The sequence below is a fragment of the Ammospiza nelsoni genome, chromosome 7 (genome assembly GCF_027579445.1).
Source record: "Ammospiza nelsoni isolate bAmmNel1 chromosome 7, bAmmNel1.pri, whole genome shotgun sequence".
NCBI classification, from domain to species: domain Eukaryota; kingdom Metazoa; phylum Chordata; class Aves; order Passeriformes; family Passerellidae; genus Ammospiza; species Ammospiza nelsoni.
In genome coordinates, this window is record NC_080639.1 from 14,773,904 (window position 1) to 14,796,747 (window position 22,844).

The following is a 22,844-nucleotide window of genomic DNA, read 5'->3' on the forward strand; positions in this document are numbered from 1 at the left end:
AAGAAAAAAAAAATGCTTTAAAGACACACCAAAACACTGCATCCTTGGCAAAGGAATGTCATTAGCTGGGAATTAGTGATACCTGAGAGAGGTGACAGCATAGCACTTGGAATACAGGGTAGAGGCAAGTCAGCATTGAGACAGAGAGAGGTTTTGGACAGCACTACCTGGTATAGACTTCAATTTATTTTGAAATTGCATCTGCAACAAAGTCTTACGTGCAGGACTCTATGCTGGCAGCAGCTTCAGCTGACATTACAAGGAACAGCACCACAATCAAAGAGGCATCCCCACCCACCCAGGAAGGCTGCTGTGTACCATCCCTGAGAAACAGAGAAGCAACAGTGCTTCCGGATATGAACCTGGTAAGAACCTGGCCAAGATTCTAGACAGCATATCTCAATTTGGCTGGGAGAAAAAAAATTAAATAAAACCACCCTCTAACTTGAAACAATCTTTTACATAATGAATCAATCAATTATCTGTGCTTTAGTATGTTCAAATCAAGGGAATCATCATTGAAAATAACAACCAATTTATATAGCTCATTTAAAGCCACAGTAAGCTAGGCTGCTGATTCACTAATGAACAATAAAGGTCACTACTATAATATCTCTCCAAGTATTTTCAGATTGCGTAGTGTGATAGACTTGAAGTGGAAAGCTCATAAAAAGCCCATCAAGATACTTTGCAGGGGGAAGTAAAGATGGAAAAACATCTGTGCTTTGCCTGGATACCAGACTGAGAAGAGGGAATAACTTTGATGCAGTGAAGAACTTTGTGCCCCAGACTCGTCCAGCCCCAGCCAAAGCCTCTGGATGTCAATGGAAGCATTTCAATGATCTTTGGATTGGGCTTTTGTATAGAATGGTATCTGCAAGGGGAGGAAAGGGCAGGGAGAGAATGAAACATCTGTATCCTGGAATGAAATCAGGAAGTTAAGGCTTGACAGCCTTAGACAGCAAATAAATTGTACCTCGGGTACTAAACGTAGGTTGCTGAAATGCCTCACTTCAAGTGGAAACATTCCTTTTCAGTTGTGTCTTTCAGGTATTCAGAGAAAAGCCTGACCAGAATGCTGCTAATTTATGTTTTACTTTTTGAGTGCCCATGATCTAGAAAATGGTACATACATGCAATTACAAAGAAAGAAGATATTCTGCCAAGATGAACAGCACACCTCTGCTCTGTGGATGTTAGATCCATGATCATTAACAGTGTGGCAACTGGGGCAATGTAGCAGAGTGTGCCCTAATCTGCAGCATCATGTCTGGACTATTACCAGAACCAGATGTTTCAGAGGAAGCTGCAATTCGTGGACAATTAATAGTTTGCAAAGGTCTTAGAGCATAAAAGAACCTCACCCTTCCTCCTCAGATGTTAACTCAAACAAAAGCAACTGTTGGTCTCAGCTTGGGTTTGCAGAAAGGTGAAGGTTTCAGAAACACAAAACACGTGATGACATTTCTGTACTTGCAGATGTTGATATTAAAAACCCCCAAACATGATCATATTTAACCTTGACAGACCTACTACTTGAAGCCTATAGGAAAAAAGCAGAATGGAGTAGAGAGAGCCTGTGGTGAGTTGAGAAAGATGTCTTTTCCAAATCCCAATGTTAAATCTTTAATGCTGACTTGGATTCCTCTTGAAAGAAAAAAAAAAAAAAAAGAAAAAAAAGTGTAATTCTACTACCAGTAAAATAGGATTTTCTTTAAAAGAACTTTGCAACATTTCAAAGGCCCCGCTTTTTAATGAACAAAAAGTAAAAGAGAGAAACATGATATTATATCAAGCAGCTACAATATAATCCATTTCTCAAGAACATCATTCCAATTTCTAAATCAGAAAAGCACAAAGTAGCAATGCCATTTTGAGGATGCAAAATCGTCTCTGTATACTAAAGTTCCTTGAAAAACTTATAAAACTTGTGGTATAAACTAGCACAACTGAAAATGAAATATCTAAGGAGGAAAAGACCAGGGTTAAGGGTTCTGTATTGATTTTTTCTCCCTCACATTGAGATTAAAGCGATTTCAGCTGGGACCCAGAATTACAGATGTAATTATAATTTCCATTTATATTTTTAGACTGTGTACAAAGAAGTGTAATAATGGACAGCTGAACATTTTCCATTGTTCCTTAAAAATGAAATGTTTCTGATGAAATCTCTGTAAGACCAAGTACCACTGCAGCAATCTCTCAGTAACAGATCTTGCTTCTGATGTTTGGTGAGGAGAGACAAGGGAGAGTTGCCACCCCCTCATACAAAGAAATCAAACCAAAATGACATTAGGTTGTTATTCCCCTCAATAATACTGAAGAGATTTTACATTAAGATTAGTAACAAGTCTTTTCAAAGAAAAAGTCAAATTATCATTAAATAACCTTTCCTGACATTATTTACAGAGTAGGTAACACAAAGCATTGCATTAAGGAGGCATTATTTAAACCACATAAGGTGCAGGGAGTGAAAAAGAGGAATTTCTCCAAGATGGCCTGTCTGCCATCCTTCCTTCATCCTTTACAATGTCCATTTAAGCCCAGGTTTCCTGGAGCTCTCTGATAGCAAATAACTGCTATTGAAAAGCAAATTGTATTCAAGGTAAAGCAGGTGCTTAAGTGCTCTGATGGATCTGGGCCTAAAAATTCAAGTTGTAAACCCCAATTCAATTTCAAATGACTAATTGAATTTGCCTTTTTTTTTTTTTTTTTTTAATTCCCTTTTGTTTTAAACTGATCTGCTCTGTGCTTTCTGCCACAAAGTGTGGTGCAGTCAGTACCACAGCACAGCCCATCCCACCACGCTGCTCCCTCTTGCCATTCCAGAGGGGCGAGGAGATCCATACAGAAACACTCAAAGATGCTCAATCCCAGCACTGGCATGTTCAGGCAGTCTAAATTCAGCCTAATTCCCCAGTCAGTGAGAAACCCAAATGCCTTCAGAGACCTCTACAAAGCTAATTAGAAGACTACCAGAAGTCTACACACAGAGAAGCCACATGGGTTTTCTGAGCACGGCTACTGGGACCCTCAAAGCTTTTAACTGATTCTGGAAATCTTTAATCGCTGAATGTACAGCTGTAAAGTGTGTTTGCTGTCTGAGCATCTTTGGAGGAAGCACTGTTAGCATCCTTTTTCCTACATGCTTTGTCCCAGCTATTGTGTTGGCTGGTTGAGTTCAGTTCAAGAGTGTATCACTATTATCTCCTTAAGAAAGCAAAACAAGGGAAGAAACTGTGGCCATACCATGCTTCTAAAAATACATTCTTTCTATACTGAAGACAAGTCAGTTCTCAGTAAACAAACATACCTTTTCTTTAAAGCATAGGATCTCAGATTGAACCAAAACTCATAGCAAAAATGCTAAATGAGGGTCCAAAACCTGGAGACATATGGGTATATATACAGCAGTGCACTAACTAGCCCCTAGATCCAAGCAAAAATCCAGTCAAATGAATTTTCACTGTGAAATCATCCTGAGATTGGTTTTTCTTGCCAGATTTTGCCATGATCTATGACAGACTGCTCTCAAAGCATCTCCCCTCACCTGTAAAACAAGAGCTATTTTTCTACTTTAAATGAAGGAAAGTGCCAGCTACTCAATATCCAAGGACCCCTGTTGGCTTGGGGTTTTGCTTGATAACCTGGGCTGGGTTTTGTTCACACATTTCCTGCCCTCTGGATGGAACTCTGACTGCCAATTTCCAAGGCAGGGTCTCAGACTATCTAGTGCACAGATTCAATCTCCTTGCTGAATTACATCTGGGGTGGAACAAAAATGGCAGATAATTCACTTTCTATTACAGTTAACACTCTCCTCCACTTGCTTCCCACGTATGTTATACAGTAGATGTGTTTGCATGTTCTGCTCTATTTTTTCAGCTGTTGCAAGCACATAAGCTATCAATTACACTCTATGCAGAGAGAAGATAGTGATGTGAGGAACGGCTTCCCGTTTATATAACTCCTCACCTCATCACTGCTCAAACATTTAAATGAATGCTATTGGGCAAGAGGCCTGAAGTAGAGAGATTCCTTAGGTGCTCTCTCCCCTGCCATTTCCCCCCTCATTGAATGGTTAATCAGAGCAGCATAATTCTTTAAAACTAATATTTATTCAAACAGCTGCAGGATCCCATCTGCTCACACAGAACAGAGGACAGAAGCAGTGGAGGCCACAGCAATACCAGGCAGAAGCCAGCAGAAGTAGTGTCAATATCTCTATATCCAGCCTAAGTTATGTTCGGCAGACAAAGATTTTGAGTAAAAACATTACCATTACCCTAAAGATGTGGTAAAGTTTTTAGCATATGCATGATGGTATTTAATATATTTTCAAAATAAAGCTTGCTGAAAGTCTGACTAGTGGCCTATGTGTTATTTAAGACCAACCACACACCTACAAAGCTTTGCATATCCATGACATGCTCAATAGCTCATGCATATTTTTCCAAATAAGCATCCAGAAAAGAACAGTATCACTGTGCATCTTATGCTTTGTTTATGCCATATTTGAAAGAACTGTTCCAGCAAAAAATTTTGCACAGGTGCTAAATGACAAAATCAGTGCTAATTTACATAACTATTAAATGCTAGAACAATGCAATCTTTTCCAAGCCTGGAAATGAGGGTAAAGATTCTTAAGAAAGCAGGAATTAATCTTCTCTAACAGGGTAGAATAGGAGTTTTAGCTCTGTGCTTGCTGTTAACAAAGTGACTGTTCCATAACCACTAGTGATCTGAATGTTTGCAATTCTTCAACAACCTTGAATCACATTCATTTTTAAGGACTACTTTTATTTCACTTATATCTGTGATAAGATTGGATGGGCTGAAGAAGAACACATAGAGCAGGAAAAGATGTATTTCTTTTGCTAGGATATCCAAAATCTGGAGAGAAACTGCTAACATTGGTGGGCAGAATTCTGGGGGAAAACAACAAGTAACCTAATCAGAGTTTGTCAAATTACTACCAGATTGACCCAGACAGCAAAGAAATCAAAAAGTATGCTTCAACAGTGGTTGCATTTCATCCTAAACTGACTGCAATCATTAGGAACACATCCACGGATTGCAGTGGTTCTGGACCAGGCTCATAACTAGCTTCTAGTAGTAAATTTCTGGCTGTTCTCAAGCTGGATCAACACATCCAAAGCATGACTTTCTAAAGCATCATGCTTGAAGAGCAACAAAAAAGCCTTTGGTGAATGTGAGCAAAGGCATTTGGACAAAGCCCTCTAAAATTGTCCATTTTCTCCTGATATATTTAAGACTTCTGTGAAGAGAAATTAAATATGTCGCCTACTTATGAAATGGAAGCAGTTTGGCTGCCAATTGTCTGAACTGTGTTGAAACAGCTGCTCTAGCAACTGTTTTTACTATTAAATTCTTCAGCAACTCTCTTAATCCCAAATTAGATACCTCTTTCCTTTAATCACCAGTTTATATAAAAGCTCTTTCCTCACAAGGCAGGGTTTCAGCAAGGATAACAAACAAGGGCAGGTCTGCTCAGTGCGCTGCCCTTGTGTCTCTGCACTCCTCACATCTCCCCCACCCTGCTTCTCATTTCTTGGTGGGTGGCACACAGAGTGCTCACGACTCTGTCCCCTACATGTTTGTAAAAGAACACAGAACTAGATTTGAGGTCTTAGGATTTCACAGCTTGTCATTACCTTGCAGCATGCAATTAAGACTGTCCACATACAATCCACTTTCCTACTTCATCATAATCTTTCCTCTTTCCTAAACATGCCCACAATTCATACCTGTAATTGACTCTCTTTAAATGGCTTGCTATTAGAGGCTTGAAACTTGCCATTGTGCCAACACACTGTCATGTAGGGCTGTGATTCTGGTGTGGGGTTTTTTCTGGTTGTTCTTTTTTTTATTTTCTTTTTCTTTTTTTCTGAGTCTGCTATGCCAAAAATGAGAGCTGCAGGAAGCTTGCTAAAAAATTCCTAACCCAACATCCTCAAAAATAATACATATTTACACCTGATACTGTTGGCTTCCTACACTTTTCCTTTGTTAGGTATTTTTAAAGCACGTTTGCTGACAGCCATCTTTCAACTGCACCTCTGGACGTGTCTATCAAGGGAAAGCCTAAGCCAAGAACTGCAGCAGAGTTGTCTTATTTCACAATGCTCTTTCTCACCTTTGCAGCCTAGAGCCCACACTTTTTGATGAGTTCTGAATTACAACCCAGCATAAGCAGCAATATTTTTATTCCAAATATCCATACCTACAAAGCAGCCAGCTGAGCTTCCCAGTCTGCTGGTCTCCTGAGCCATTTCAATATCCATCTTAACAATGCAATGGATGTATTTGCATTTTGGAGCACACATCTTATTCCCCAGGTTTCACTCAGCACATCACTCTGTTGATGCATTCTATGGGATATATGCTTTTGGTTTTTAATTTAATCTTCTTCCTAATTTGCATTCACTTATCTTTTTTCCACAGATCCTTCATCTCAACCTAACCATTTTGTACTGACACTTTTTTTTTCATTAATATTTTGTTCCCTAACATTTGTTTTGTTCTTTTACTCACTGGAGGCATAGTTAATACAGCTTTCTTTTCTGAGGCAATGTCTCCAAGACTTCATTAAATTTTATAATATTAATTCAAGCCCTTTTGTTCAAATGCAATATTTTCCTCCATCTCCCATATTTTTAAGCATAATTTGGTGCCCTCAGTTTGAGTGGGAGGTCCTTATGCCTGATTATACACTAAAATTCATACCAGATCCATGTTTTCTGTAAATGTGACACTTGAAAGTATTTTTATTTAGTCGGCATAGTATCTCCTTGCAAAAAGGCTGGCTGCTTAGTTTCAAAATATTAATTGACTTTTAAACTATTCCATATTGCATTAACTGGCTTTTTGCTATGAGGAGTTGACTGACTTATTAGGAAAATTGACAAACCCCATCCCTGTCTGCCTCCTTCTACACTTCCAAAGTATTCTTCTGAGACATCTGGCTTTTAGTGGTTTTTTTTCAAGCTATGTCCCAGTTGTTACAGGCATTTTCTTTAGTCAATTTTCTTTAGTTATTCCCATGGAAATTATAGAGGTGGCCTGCCAGCTGCAATCCATGATTTGATGTCACGAACCTTGACCTTTCTGACTTTCTAAAGTATACTTTTTCATTATTTAGACTTAATTTGGCTTGGGTGGAGGCATCATGTTCATTTCAAGTGATATTTCTATTTTATTAGAAAGCTGGAGGTATGTTTTACAACTAAATCTCCTTCCTTTTCTATTCACCGCAGAGATTTCTGAAATTGTGATCCTGTTTACAAATTTCTTTCCTCCTTTCAGTCAAGTCTTTAAAGACACATGACTATTTTTTGAAAGGTCTGTAGTACACTGACCCTTTTCCTACCTGTTCTGCCTTTTAATGCCTGAGATTCTCCCTGTAGAAGGTGTACACAGGTTATTTATGAACTCTCCACATTTTTGGACAAATGTATTTTGACATGATATATGAAATAAAGTCTTCACACTTCACACATGGCACTGAGGTGATATTAGGTACCATGGCACACCTGAGCAAAGGGATTGAAACTGAGGTGGAACAGAAAAAGCTGCAACAGAGCACTTCCAGCTCTCTGCTGCATGTATGTGCCACAGATCTGCTGTTCTGGTAGTGGTTTGGGCTCTGGCCTTGATGTACAACGATTTCCCTGACACCTCCTAGAGCCTGGGTAGACCTACAGCTATCAGTTATGGTACCTTCCAGCGTTAAGAAAAATTAGTTAGCTAAACCTTAAAACTGTTTGAAATTGGATTTAAGCTAATCTTTTAACGAGCACATCAGCTTGGTTCCCAAGCTTGGGCTCTAGCATATAAGAATGATCTTTTTTCTTTGTCTGTATTTCATCCTGGCTGGTTTATTGCAACATATCTTGGAGGTCCTTGACCAGTATTTCCATTAAAACTGATTCTAAATTCACCTGCCAGCACTTAAAATCCAACTAAAACCATACATATATTTCATTTGTAATGAGATCACCACACTGGAAGATACAGATAGACAAGATTTTACTGCATTTTCAATAAAAGCACAGCTGTCAAGATAAAAATCATATTAAAAAATATCCCTGAATTCACTTTAGATGATTAAAACAGAAGAGAAAGTTAATAATCAAGTATACTGCAGAATATACTGTTTGAATATTATTTATATTTCACATGACTAGGGTGATGAAGTTAGTTGGGCCATTCATTTTAAGTTCACCCTATTTATTTCCAATCCTGTTTAAGACACCAAATTATTAAGCCTTCTTAGTTTTGAAGTTATGCCAGGGGAATATTAAAAAATATATGATTTATGTCAAAAATTAAAAAAGACCATTTACAATTGGTTCTCAAATATTCCCCTTGACCATCTCCTCTTATTTTAATCAGTGTAAGAAACAAGGGAGATACGGACTTTATTCAGGCACCTGGAACTACACTGTATTTTCCCATCAACCTGCTTTTCACCCCTTTGGAAGGAAAATCCTGGGCATTACTAAAAATCCTGGGTATTATATTATGCACCAGAAGTTAACACGCTCACCTTGTAGTTGTGCAATGTATGTCCAGTAACATGGTTTCACTGACAGACTAAGATGTGGGTGATTCTGGACAGGGTTGATAAATTATTTCACTGCTATTAAAGTTTTGGCATCCCTGGCCCCTTCTAAGAGAGAGTAACTGCAGATGCTCTTTCTAGCCAGGTGAACAATGCTCCAATTTAAGCAATACTGCAAGGCAGCAATGGTATTTATTCCCTGCAGTCTGCATCAGCATTGTCACTCTGCCTGCCATAAAGGACCATGTTGGGCCAATAAAACCTGGAGGGAATCACAGTTTCAGTAGAGCCATGTAATGAAGCCAGCTGGTGAGAGAACAGTGAGACAGAGAGCAAAGCTGCTACCAAGGAGTGTCCGAGCACCAAGAAGGGGTCTGGAAGACAGCTTGGCAGAACAGCAGCTGTGTGATGGGACAGAGCAACACTGTCACTGAGAACCCCTGTGCCATCACATGGCACTTGTCAACAGCAGCACCAGTGGGACGTGCCCCAGCTGATGGCCAGAACCATGGCTGCACTGCAGGGTCAATGCTGTGACACAAACTGCTGTATGCCAGGCAGGAACATAAACGAAGTATACAAAATAAGAAAGAGGACAGATTTTCAAGTGATGGAGTAGGTTCAATCAAAGGGATTCCAAGCAAAAAAAAAAAAAAAAACAAACCCAAAAAACCCAAAACCCAACAACAACAAAAACACCAACAAAACCAAAAAACAAACAAACAAAAAAAACAAACCAAAAAAACCCCCCAAAACAAATAAATTCTTGTGATTTAAACCAGCATGCAGGGAATTTTGATTTAAATAATTAATTTTAAACCTTGCTTTTTTATCTGTGGTCCTTGGCTAGTCAATTCCCAGAGGCTGGTAATGCTCTGACAAGTTGATTTACAGCTAATTATAGTCTGCACTAAAACTGTGATTTCTTTTTTGTTAACCAAGAGAATACACTATATACATATTTAAGTAATGTCAGTATATTAATTTCAGATTCTGCTAGACAATGGTGAATGATGAGTCTTATTTAATAGACAATTAACTTTTTCTCGTGATTTGTGTCAAGTCACTTTCTGATGATGTTTTCAGGATTCAATTAAATTACAGAAATCTTGCATTTTGAAATAAACTCAGTAAAATAAGGCAAGAACATTCAAGTGCAAGAAGCAGCTAAGGAAACATGCTAAGTAATCCATTTCTTCTGCTGGAGGAACCTTATCTGTCGAGGACACAGATATTACCAAAACTTTACTTTTGATTTGAAGGGCTCAAAATGTTTTTGCTCAATTCTAGAGTCTACCTCCTAAATTGACTGCACGGCTACTCTGGCCCCATGAGCCAATGCTATTTTCTTGCTTTACAGTGTAAGACCTATGTGCTCAATCTATTTAATTTATTGAAAGGGAGGTGAAAACATAACATAAATGATCTCTGCACAGAAATACTCCAAGGAAGGAATTTTGCAGGCTTGGCTCTTAAAATCTAGCAGAAAAAATATTTACCACAGTATCTAGAAATTGAAATGGGGTAATGTCAGACTTTGAGGGAAAAAAGAGGGCATAATCTCTTTAAGCAGTAAAATAATTAACCTCCAAAGAATGCAATGAATTCTCCTCAATGTGACATTCTAATTCCAGGTTAGATGCTTCTGTAAAGACATTTACAAAAGTAATGGGATGGATCAAAATTCAAATTTAGTTTGACGCAGAAATGTAGAAAGTCTTGGAGGACTCAGACAAGGTGACCAAAAATGTGTGTCCTTTCTGGCATCATACCTAGAAATGGAGAGTGTTCTGATTTCAGCTACTGCTTTAAGAAGTGTGTTGGAAAATCCCAGCTCTACAGAGACAGGGCAAAAGAGAGGCACTTTAGAAGATTTTATTCTGTTATCAGAATAAAGGGTGAGACATAAGAGATGTAAAACTCAACGCCATTCTATCAGAAGCCAACCTATTTCCTGGTTATAATACCTTATAAATGCTTTTCAGCCCATTAGCTTTTGCCTCACAATGCTGTTAACACTTCTTCCACCAATCCTCTAATATTTTACCCCACGTGGTCTTGCTACAATGCATCTTTAGCAGTTCTAATTCTCCAAAATATCCAGTCTTTTTGCAAGGCCATCATTTGAAACTTGTTTCTAGTTCAATCTCTCTCTCAACAATGCCATCTCTATTCCACAGCCTTTCTAAGTCAGCACACCTTAGAGTTTGCATACAAAGGTACAAGACTCTGAGAGCTTTCAGACAGATTTTGAGAATCCTTCACAAATCTGTTTCTCACATCATGCAAGTTGCATGGTCAACCTGAAGAGAAGCTTCCAGCATGGGAAAACTACCCATTGCCATTGTATGGCAAGGCTGGCTCCTTAATCCATTTCCAAGCTTCCCAGTTTCAGGATGCATGTTACATTTAAGACAGACTTGTGAGCAAATTAGCAGTTTGCTCAGCAGTCTCGTCCCAGCCACAGCAACACAGCTGAACCCACCTACACAGCCTGAACTCATTTTTCCATGCTAGCAGTTATTTTCTAATGTTCTCAGAGCCTTTCTGGCTCTCCCTGTTTTCTTGACATAAATGTGTTCTTCAATAATACGATAATTCCAGAGAAAGTCTGAAGTACTACTTTTCCATTGGAATCAGCATTTCTTATTGGAAAGATGGCTGAGCTTTCTAATCCCCACTCATCTTGTCAACCACTGCTGTCCCAGTGCCTGTCAGTCTGCTTTTGGTCACAGCCAGCTTTTCCACCACCACAGAAAAGAACGTGTCCTTCAATGCGAGGCTTCTCCAAACAAGGCTGCCATTAGCAAAACTGTGATTTACATTAAGACAGACTTCCATAAATGCAAGCTCAAAAATAGAACTATGAACAAACAGAGCAGCTTCAGCTTCATATCTGCTCCATAGCTCCATCAGGAAAATATTCTGAATTACATCAAGAAAGTACGCATTAAAAATAGTTTAAAAGATACAAATGTTTTTCTGGCTCCCACAACCTGGCCCTGCTCTTGTTCCCAAAAGAAGAGGCTTAAGATGTGTAAGAATCAAGACGTTCTCCTAAGCAGGAGGATTTAATATTGCTTAATACTACTACTCAGCACTACTTAGCAATAGCCTCAGGGCAACACATAAGTATTGAGTGCAAAGAACTGTATCTCTCTTGCAAAGCCTCCCATTTCTGTCTCTCCCACTTTGCTGCTTTTCTGCAGACAGAACAGCACAATGCAATGAGAGATGAAGACCTGCCACTCTGCTGCCACAGCCACTTATCATTTAATTCAGATGTTTGCCTCGGTAGACATTTCCAAAGTGAGCCTACAGGCTGGCATTATTTTATGTAGAAACTTAACTATGTAGCTCAGCTCACCACTCCTTAGACCAGTCAGACAGAAAGCCTTTCTCCAAAGGCTGCTGCCTCCTGTTTCCCCTTTTAATTAAACATGTAACCTTACACAGGAACAGATCCTCCACTCAAAGGAAAAAAGGACATCACTTACTTCAGTGAGACCAGGACAGTAATTTGCTGCTGCACCTACTGAAAAGACAAGCACACCTGACAGCTGAATTCCTCAAATAGTGTTGATACAGACTTGTATCACCTGAATTTGGCCCATAATATCTAGACTTAAATTAACAGCTTCAGAGAAAAAAACAGAAAAAAGAAAAAAAAAAAAAAGACAAAGCCACAATGATGCTTCAAAGCTTAGAATTTTTCAAGCCAGCAGCAGGTATGATCAGATCTGACTTCATGCAGGATGCATGCCTTTGCAAAGGAACGGGACAGTGTCTTAGGGGCATCAAACACTGATCAAGATTTTGCTAGGTGAACATTCCTCCTTCTTGTCTGGTGGGGAGGAAGACCAAAGCTCTCTTACTTGATTTTTCCATGCCCACACACACTGGCATGAGTCCTGGTGGCTTTCAGGTGAGCAGAACAGTTTCACTGTGTTGGTCCCAGCTACTCCTGACATAGCACAGATCTCCTCATCCCGTGAAACTGGCTGCAGTCCAAGCGCTTTCCTCTCCCTCCTTGTGTGTGCCACACCAGAGCGGCAGGCAAAGGTCACATCCTCCTGGACTCAACACAATATTGCAACAGGAATTTGTTTCCAAGCATCTACAACCCTCATCTGAAGCCTCTGTAAGTATCTCTTATTAAACTGGGCTTAAATGGCTAAGTATGCAGACAGCTCCATATGGCATCTGTACCAATGTGGCTCAGTGGCCTCACCACAGTGAGGACAGCACAAAAGCAGGGGAATAAACTCAAGGGCAGGAAATGTGAACTAATACTAAAATGCTTGAGGAGAAGAAAGCTATTCTTTTGAGGAAATGCTACCTCTTCATTTCTTTCTACATTTCTGTCTCTTTCTCTTAATTTATTTTCCTTTTTTTTTAATAATGCTGCTCATTACAGCAGTTTTCATAGATCCTCCACCGCCGAGAATTGGTTGGCAAATGGGTGGTTTTTACCTGGATTCCTCTATACTCCTGGGCAGTCAGCCATGAGAACAAAAGAAATCACTCATTTCCATTAGTGGCTGGCAATGAGACTGCATCCCCTTCATCTGGATTTAGACTTCACTGTACAATCTAGTCATTTGTGACTGCCAGGGCTTAATTACTGCAGTAACATGAAACTGCAAAACTTACAAAACTGAAGTATAAAAAGCAGCAGCCGATTGCTGAACTGTAGGCACGCCCAAGGGTGTGTGATATCCCAAAGCTCTGCTCCTGCCAGGGTGGAAACCCTCTGGAGACGCAGCTTGGCTTGCGTGCAGCAGTGTAAATATTTGGGTTGAGCAGCACAAACGACCCTGCTGAAGTGCAGGTCTTCTCACTCTCCAGCATAATCTCCTTAGGCACAGAGAGAAAGGACACTTTCACAGTGATCTTCAAAAGCTTAGGGAATATTTAGATGACTTTTTCAATGGAGATTTCCCACTAGTTAAATACTCAAACCTGTTCTAAGAGCTGGAGAGTTGTGTTTCCAGCAAATTAAATGGAGGTTTGGAGAACAATACTGTAAAATTCATGATCTTATTCAGATAAATCTACTTTAAAAAAATACCCAAAAAAACCCAAAATAAAAACCCCAAAACCAACCAAACCCCACAAAAGCACAGGTTGTAGAGATGAGCAGTATATACACCTAGGGAGCATGCCGAGGACGCAGCAGTTTGGAAAAGAATAGGACAGAAGGGATACAGGGAATGCTTACTACATAAAACAAGGGCATGTCTACATCTGTAGTGCTCACTTCTGGTCATTCCCCTTGAAAGAAATACTGGGGAAATCAAAATAATTCTGGCTTATGGAAGTTACTTCACTGCGAAATTTTCAGTTTACAACACCTGAAAAAATATGGTTAATTTTCTTAAAGGGAAAATGAATAAAAGAAGACATACAAATATAAAAATTTCTGTAGAGAGTTACACTGAACACCAATTATGAATTTACTTTCTTGTAATCCACAAGGAAGTATTCAACAAAATGGCAACAAAATAAATGTTCAAAATAAATAAAAAAGGAGTGTGCAAAATTAAAGTACACCTAACTAACATGCAAAAATCACTGCTAGAAACATGATGAGGAAACAGGAGTGTTAGAGGACTGTAAAAAATGATGGCCATTTACCCAGAAGAGTAAACACCCACAGTCAGCCAGGAAATACATGCAAGACACACTGTTGGAAAGCAGGACTCTCTCAGAAAAGCCAGCTACTGCATAGGATGAATGTCCAAGAAAAAATGGCTGACAAATATCATTTAAAGGCAGGAAGTAAACTGCAGACACATCCTTTAGTTTAGAAATCATATACATTAAAAATGCCTACAGACATCCAACAGTGCCTTGTGAGACAGCCTTTATATTCTGGTTAACAAAAGCAAAATATTCTTTGTATTTTTGTCTGGAATTGGACACAGCATTACATATTTATCAATCAATCTTTCAGTGTTCACCTTTGAATGTAAATGGCTGAGTAGAAAAAGAAGCAGCAAAAAGAAACAATTCACCGATTTCCTAAATGCCAGCACTACTTCACAATAAAAAATCTCTTCTTTCTTACAGATACCTATTTTTGCTTTGCTTTTACAAATCAGCCTGCCTGTAGGTCCAAGAAGTGGATTGGACCATGTTTCCTAGGACTTGCCCAGCCCTCTAATTCTAAATGGAGAATATTTTTCTGTTTTTGTTTTCTTCTCCCTGCTTCCCACTATCTCTTCTAGCATCCTCTCACTCCCCTTTCTGGCTTGATTTGTGTTATACTCTGCTATTAGAACTCCCATAGAAATGGGGCTGAAATCCCTGAAATGCTTACTTTTTGTTATACCCCACTGGTTTCAGACTAGAATTACTCTTCATTCAGTTGATAAGGATTAAAAATTAAAAAAAGCCCTCAGAGAATTCACTCACATATCCAGAGCATTTAGTAAAAGCACAGAGATGTTCTCATGGAATAGACTGTAGTCAGACAGCCCTTGTAGCAACAGTGGGACTTCAGTAGCTGTGGCTGCTGTAGTGGAAGCTTTCCACAGCAATGTTCTGTCAATGCCAGCTGGGATTATATCACTACAAACTCAGTCATTTATGCCCTGCTACGACCTGTTATAACTCTTGCAGAGCCAGCTCCCTCAATGTCATGTTCTCTAGCCATGGATCATGACTCTTGCTGACATGTTCAATGAGAGACCTGTTTTTTAAAAATTCAAAAGTCCAAATTAATAGTACAGGTATAAAATGGCAGTAAATCAGCAGCAAAAGTTGACAAGACAAAAGTGCAGAATAATCTCTCATGTTAGAGCTGGACATCAACTGTGGGCTGCCCTCTCTCCCCATTGGAAGGAGGCTTGGTGCTGTACCTGGGTAAGGATGCATACTGCCTTTCCACCCCCTCGAAGTGAAGACTGTAGGAGCTCCCATCTGGACCTTTTCCAGGCACCTGTGGAGAGGAGAGTAATTAGAGATGAAGATCAATTATGCAGCCCAGCTACTAACAATGCATCTCAAAATGATAAGCAGAGAACACATGATGCTGCAACATGCCAAAAATCAACAAAAGAAAGGCAGGGGCTCAAAGAAGCTTCAAATGCCATACATAATCTTATCACTGCTAACAAGAAAGGCTTCTGTATCAAAGAAGTGTTTAGAGCAGGTACAATCTTCATCACCTTTCCTTCATCTGCCTACTAGCTGGGATACTCTCTCTTCTTCCCTGGCTGGCCTTTTTCCTGGAATCCAGTAACATGAGGACATCATCTAACTAAGCACGCCCCTTCTGATTACTGTGGCATAACTACCTGAATCAAAGCTAACATCTTAGTACCAAGTCTGCTTTTTTCCCCTCCACTAGCTTGTTTTGCTTTAGCATAAAATATGATACAAACAGGTTTTCTTTTATTCTTAACATGAATCCAGAAACTTTCCCTAACGCCCCTGTAAAGCTTAGTATCCAGCTGGGAGTTAAGTGCATTTATGATGCTCTGGTGCCATTTCAAAAGTGCAGCGTTAGTGCACTCAGCCAAAATGCCAGCGCTACTTGGTTTGTGTTCAAGATGGCAACGGGCATTGGCTGGAGAGCACAATTCTATCAGGAAGGCTCCAACCGGGTACAAACGGTGAACTTCAATGCTTTTAGCACACAGGAGCTCTCCCAATTTCACTCAATGCCTGCTGATGGCCCAAAGTGTTAAGAGCCTTGTTAAAATGGAGCTATTAGTCTTTTCTTCCATAAATGGAGGAGCCTCTGACTGCCTTCAGTGTTTCCTACATTAGTATGTATTCCTATTCTGGTGCTGCTAGAATCAGCAGTTTTATAAAGCAATATACTAAGAGGCCATTTAAAATCCCCTTCCCCTTTTACAGATTAATAGCAGAAAGGAAGATTTAATGCCTTTTCAAACATTTTTAACAATTCATTAAAAAGAAAGTAATAAATCACACCAAGCTTTTGGCAAATGCCTGATTAGAGAAAAGAGAAAACAAAAATTAACATGATTTTTGCATTCTACAGGTTAAAGTACATTTCTGTTAGTCCTGTAATTTATGCACAATACACCATTTTCACTGAACAGATGATAAACCACTGCAATGAGAAAAGTTGTGCATTCAGGTGTATTAAGTGTTATCTACCTTTACAAAGCATTTCTGTGTACATTACATAAACTGAGTCCTATACAAAGAGAGGAAGTATCATTTGCAGCTGCTAGGCAGGCTGAGAAATTATTCCAGACAAATTTTGTTATGCGCCTTGGCACTCATCAAGCATGTAAGATACCTGTAAATGAAAAAAATTATTTAGTATAGGCCTCTTGCAAGCTTCCTTTATCTCATTCAAAACAGAAAGGCATCCTCACAGAACTGTTGGCCACAAGAAAGAAATGCCTCTGATTTGAAATGACCCATGCTTTAGCAGCGCCTGACTTTGGATGAGCAAAACCAACAATAATTGCCCTACATTTCAAAAAGAGGGCAGTAGGCTAAAGGGATCATTCATTCATTTTTTTCCACGAGAAAAAGTAACATGCAGAGAGACTTTATAGAGTCACTTAGGTGAAGAGTCACAGCCACTTTGGCTGCTCTTACACTACTAATTTCATCAGGTTCATAATTTCCCTTAAGTTCCGAGGTACACTGGTAAGAGAAGACCCTCCAGATTTCTCCTGTTTTATGAAGAAGAATGAGGGGAAAAGAAACAAATGTATAATCTGGTCTCTCACCACAAAAAAATGCAGTTTTTGATGGTCTACCTGTGCAGCTCTAGATAGGTTATTAATTATGTGCATGAGTCTGGTAGTGGTGAGTTTCCTGCATTCTCACACCTAAAGGGAGTAACAGCAGCCAGGCAACATGAAAAAACACAAACACCCAGAATTGTGCCAGCATCAAGCAGTAATCCCAAAACTTATACCAACCACCAAAAGTAAAAAATATTTACATCACAAGGCCTTTTTTCAGCCTGAAAACACCCCTTTTTTGATGATTTCCTGCAGACCAAATAGAAGGCAATAGCCCCTGCCAGGTCTGTTTGTATATATGATTTGAGAGACAGTTACCATAGAAACACCCTGGTGGCGGATACACAATTTTGCTAATTTGGATCCATCGAGCGGCTGAGTCTCCACACCCTATATAAAACCCCCAGTGCACTGGAAAAGCATGCTCTGGCTCTGCACAGCTAATTAAAGGCTCAGCCATTTCTTCTGATTTTCCTTCTCCATCTGTCCATGCGACAGTAAAAGCGTATCATCACTCAGCCTGGAGTGCCAAAATGGTGCCTGGAATAAAATACTACCCTGATGAAAAGAGAAATTGTGAAAATAGAAACACCTCCTCAGTAGAAGTTATTTATGTTTCAGAAAGAGTCTAAGCTAAAAATTCGTGTGAAATGTACTAATTAGTAAGATCAAAATATTCCAAGTTCCCCTCATTTCCTAAAACAGGACATATGCAGCTGGCCCTCAGACCAGGTGTGAAAGTTTTAACACACAGTTAATAATCACAACAATATTTAGGTGAAGAAACAGTTATCTTAATAAAACAGGATTAAAACCTGGAAGTGCTGTCAAAGCCAAATGGGTGGTGACCACAAGGTGACCAGCAAGGGAGCTGACAGAAGGTGCAGTGCTCAGCTGAGTCCCTACAGAGGCAGCTGGAAGAGCTTAGGAGACCAACACCCCAATCAATAGAGAACATAGCAGCAGGTGAAACACACATTTCACAAATGTATGGTAAGGCATAACAGAAAAAATGATCCAAAATATGCTCCTGTATTTTTAGGGTTTAAATAAACAACATCAACTTAAATAAGTGGCATCATTATGAACAGTTCATCTCTTAAGAGCGGCCTCAACTAACAAGCAAAACATGAATATGCAAAAGTAATGGGCAGAGATAAACACAGAAACAGCCATCATCCTATCAGTGCAATTAAAAGAGCAGCACGCTTAAATCGAGGAAAGAAAACACTATCTTCATCAAAAAACAACAGCAAACAATTCCTGAAATGTAACTGTTGCAAAGTATTGGTATGGCCAAGGCCCTTGTGGAATGTAAAACAAATAAATACAAATATGAATCAAACCAACTAACATCTGGTTAGCAGGAGACACTAAAGTCCTTGGCAGGTGGAAGAAAGGCAAGGCCTTGGAGAGCTGAATGGGAGAGCAGAACTTCTGCACCAGCAGGCTGTTCTCCTAATTGCCCCTTTGGGAATCCCAGTCACAGCAGTGGCCACACTCAGAGATAAGATACCAGAAAAACTGGCAAGATGCTGCCTCCATGTAACTCAACGCCTTAACAGTCAGGATTTTCTGTGTGCCAGAGAGGTGGTTTTTACACAAGGCTAGTTTATGTTTCTGTTGTTTAAGCCTCTCTTTTTAGAAACCATAATTTTCACTAGCTAACAAGATTTCTGTGATAGAAAGGTATCTCTTCCCAGAAAATATCCTGTGACAACTCTGCATCCTTAATTAAACCCCTGCCAGTTCCCAGCAGAAGAACCAGGCTGGTAGAAGTGTAGACTGAAGGACAGCATAGATCAAGCCAGAAACAAATATCTTAGAGCATTCAAACACCTGCAAATAAATTTTAAGCTATAAATAGAATATACCTGTGGGCAGGTGTCTTGAGTAAGTCTGGAATTTGCCTACAGGAGAATTCTGAGGTTGCAGAATAACAATTCTTTAAGGGAAGAGAAAGCTGTACAGAAAAGTGCATGTGACTGTTTTTTCCCTAGGAGATCCTGCATTTCATTCCCTCTCACCTATCTTACACTGCCTTCCTCTTGGAGCATTTGCTGAAGGCTACAATTCTAGCTGCTAGCAGAAAAGCCTCCCTTGCCCCTTCCTTATGGGTCAAGGTGTTAGGGGCTGGACAGGTGCTGTGGTACAAAAAATAACAACTATAGCAATCTTTTTCGAAGTTTAAACTTCATGAGACCAGAATTTACTTTTTCTTGTGCATCCACACACAGCTCAAGGTGAGAGCTACCACACTGCAAATAGAAATCAGCAACAACTCCTTGCCCCTACCAGCGGAATTCAGCAGGACAGTGTGTTTTTGCCTGGGGCTCTACTTCTTCTCACGAATTCCTACCTGACTCCCTGCTCAATGTCCATCCTGAGTGAAGCCAGCACAGTGAAAACCCAAGACCATGGATACTGCTTATAAGGAAAATAAATGATACAGAGACATTTTTAGGTTGGCTGTCTCATACAGTTGCAGTTGCTGTTCCCTCTCCTGCAGGTATTCAGACTTGCATATAGAAAACTTCATCATCATTGCAGAGGTCAGTTGGTTAAAAAAAAATCTTTCAAAACTTCTTAACCAGCTACTCCTCTGCTCAGAGTCAAAAGTTTCGTACTGTTAAAAAAGAAAAATATTCAGTGGGTGTTGTATTCAGGAGTATTAATTCTTCATATGCTAAGTATCACTATCCTTTTACTTTTCAGCCCTTTTTTTCCTAACTTCTGAACAATAAGCCTCCTTCAAACATTTCAATTATCACTAAGATCAGAAAGAAAATTTGGACAGTGTTCTGCTCACTAAGTAAGTAGCAATAATGTAACTTCTTCAAGGCTGATGGGATTTTAGCTACATGTTTGTGAATCCAGGGCAAAACACTGCTGACTCCACTTGAGCCACACCTGACTTATTTAAAATTATGGGATATCAGAAAAAGCTTATGAAGATTGGAGTCCTGGGACTCCTAGCTTTTTCACTTATTCACTCTGTATGCTCAGAAAAGTCACTTGAGCTTGTGCACTGTGGTTTTCTACCCATAAAAATGGCAGGATACTACCACTGTATTTTATACAACTGACATGCACTATAAGACAGGAGACACCCCAGGAAGGCTGCAGATTGAAGCTTCTGCTCTGCCATCAATCCAAGTGCTTTGAAAATGCCACCCACTTCTGCTTTTTGCCTGAAAGTCTGTGTATAAACATGACACATAGAACTGCTGCATTGCTTAGTGCATTTTTCAATAGTCTTGTGATCATCTGCTAAAGGACTTGATTCAGATGCTGTTTTGACCTCTGTTCTCAAAGCTCTTCTTTTGTCTGTGAGCGTTTCTAATCACATGGGTTGAGATTCAGCATGCCAAAAAGAGCTGTGGTATAACGGAATTTGCCCTTTAACCCTCAGGTCTCCCCTCTGCTGAGACACAGTTGGTTTTTGTTTTCAATTAAGTGAAAACTGAAGAAAAATGGAGAGGTAAAAGTGGATTTATTCCCCACCCTGGTCTCAATGTTTCATACACAGGTGAAGCATCAAAATTAACTGACTTATTTTTTGCATTTCAACTCTTCCTGGTTCTGGGAACTGCAAGTGAAATTTAAGAGCACAATCTGACTTGCTAACTCTCTTTAGCTGCTGAAACAGAGGCAGGAGATGTAAGGCACTGAACTGGATGGTCCATGTGAAATAGAGGAAATTGATCGATGGGGACTTCTTAATTCCTTACTGCTGTGAAATCCTCATTACCCCACCCTTGGAGAGTCCAGCATTTCCACAGAAAGCAAGGATTCTTCCATCCAGGTTTTTTTTTTTTTGTTTTGCATAAAAAGGTAAAGATTAAAAATTCTACCACTGTCTACAATTCAAAAGAATTTTCCTGATGTTTTCCATACATACACAAAGAGGGATATATTTTGCTTTCCTAGTTTTGCAATGAAAGTTGAAACAGTGATTTCGCGTTATTATAACACTCATCATTTCTCCCTCTAATTTAGATGGTTTTTAATAAAGCTCCATTGATTCCTCTGAAAGAAATCCCTCCTGGCAAAAGCAGAACACACACACTGATTGCTAAATATGCAGCAATTATCATATTCAGCGGCGCACTTTAATATCTTATTTATAGATGTATCTATCTATAATTTGCTTTAATTAAGTTGCATTGATTTTAATGGCAGAAGTAGTCCTCAAAGAGGAGTCTAATGTTCTATGAGCCCATTGGTACTGCTTTACCATTGTTTGGATATAAGACAGCACCTTTAATATTTCTTTTTGATATTCTTAGTTGTGCTTTTCTTCTTAGCTGCGATAGCAAGCCAAGATGATGTTCCACAGGAGCTCTTAAAAGCACCTCCACCACTGAAGAGAAAGAGCACTTTCAACTTCTCTGTTACAAACTTGTTTGTTACAAACAAACTTATTCCCAAGAATAAGGAAGGAAGCAGTATCTTCCCAGCAGATCCTGAGACACCTGTTCCTGCTCCATTTTACAGATATTTCAGGACTACAATTGTCAGAGCTTCTCAAATCATGGTCCAATGTCTTCAAGTTTGTTTTGGGTAGTGTGGCAAATGAACTTTTTTATATTTGTGTCAACAGAAAACACAGGTTAAATAATTTGGAAAGGTGAATCAATGGATAGCTCTAGATGCCTGTTCATGGCCCAATTACCAAGTCATGACCTTGCAGTCTCCTAAAGTTCTGCTTTCTGGGCTCAGTCCCAGGGAATGTTGTGCTTTCTTTTTTTAAGCACACACTTACTTTAAGCATTTTACACTAATCTGGCTTTGAGATTATTCCAAAGAACAGTTTATAGTATTAGAACCATGACAAAGTTGGTCAAAAAACATCTTGAAGAACAAAAGCAAGGTGTTGCTCACTAGGAGAGTCACACAGCCTTGGTTTCTGCTGGATGCCACCACATACCCTGGCCATGATTCAGAAAAGCATGCTAAATACTGAGGGGAGTTTTGTTTTAACTTCAACAGCATCTGATTCCTCTTGGAGGCATTCCCAAAGCTAACATATACCTGCATGTCTTGGTGCCTCCATCTCCTTTTTGAGCAAAAATACACAGGAAAAACATTTATCTCTCTGTATCCTGAACATGTCTTCACACATTTGAATACAGCATTCCAGTGATGATTTTTGCATCTTCATCTCTTAAGTAAATCTGTAAGATATTATTGGTTCATATAAACTGAGACTCTATCTCAGAGACTACCAAGGTAGCTATATAACATTACTTATGCAGATCTTAATATATCATTCCCTGTTAGTATTTTTTTTTCAAGTGAAAAGTAAGTGCTGGCTTTTTAAATCACTTCCTATTGGAATATATCAGCACTAATTTTATAAGAATTGTTCATGTTAAAATGCAAGGGCATGATCTCAAAGAAAAAGCACCGAAGTAGCTATGCAAGTACATTTTCAGTTTCTGGTCATCATTTTTCATTCACTGATTATCACTTAAGTGTTGATTAATAGTTATGTTCATGCTGCTAGAATGCATTTCCCT

At 39.3% G+C, this 22,844-nt stretch overlaps 1 protein-coding gene across 2 annotated transcripts in view; it reads right to left on the reverse strand.

Annotated features, from left to right (window-relative positions):
- Window positions 1-22,844, reverse strand: part of PARD3B (par-3 family cell polarity regulator beta) — a 390,768-nt gene that overhangs the window by 15,482 nt on the left and 352,442 nt on the right. For both annotated transcript variants that reach the window (XM_059475508.1, XM_059475509.1), the window contains one exon: window positions 15,448-15,527. In XM_059475508.1, the coding sequence (XP_059331491.1) occupies window positions 15,448-15,527 (80 nt within the window). The remainder of the gene's footprint in view (window positions 1-15,447; window positions 15,528-22,844) is intronic.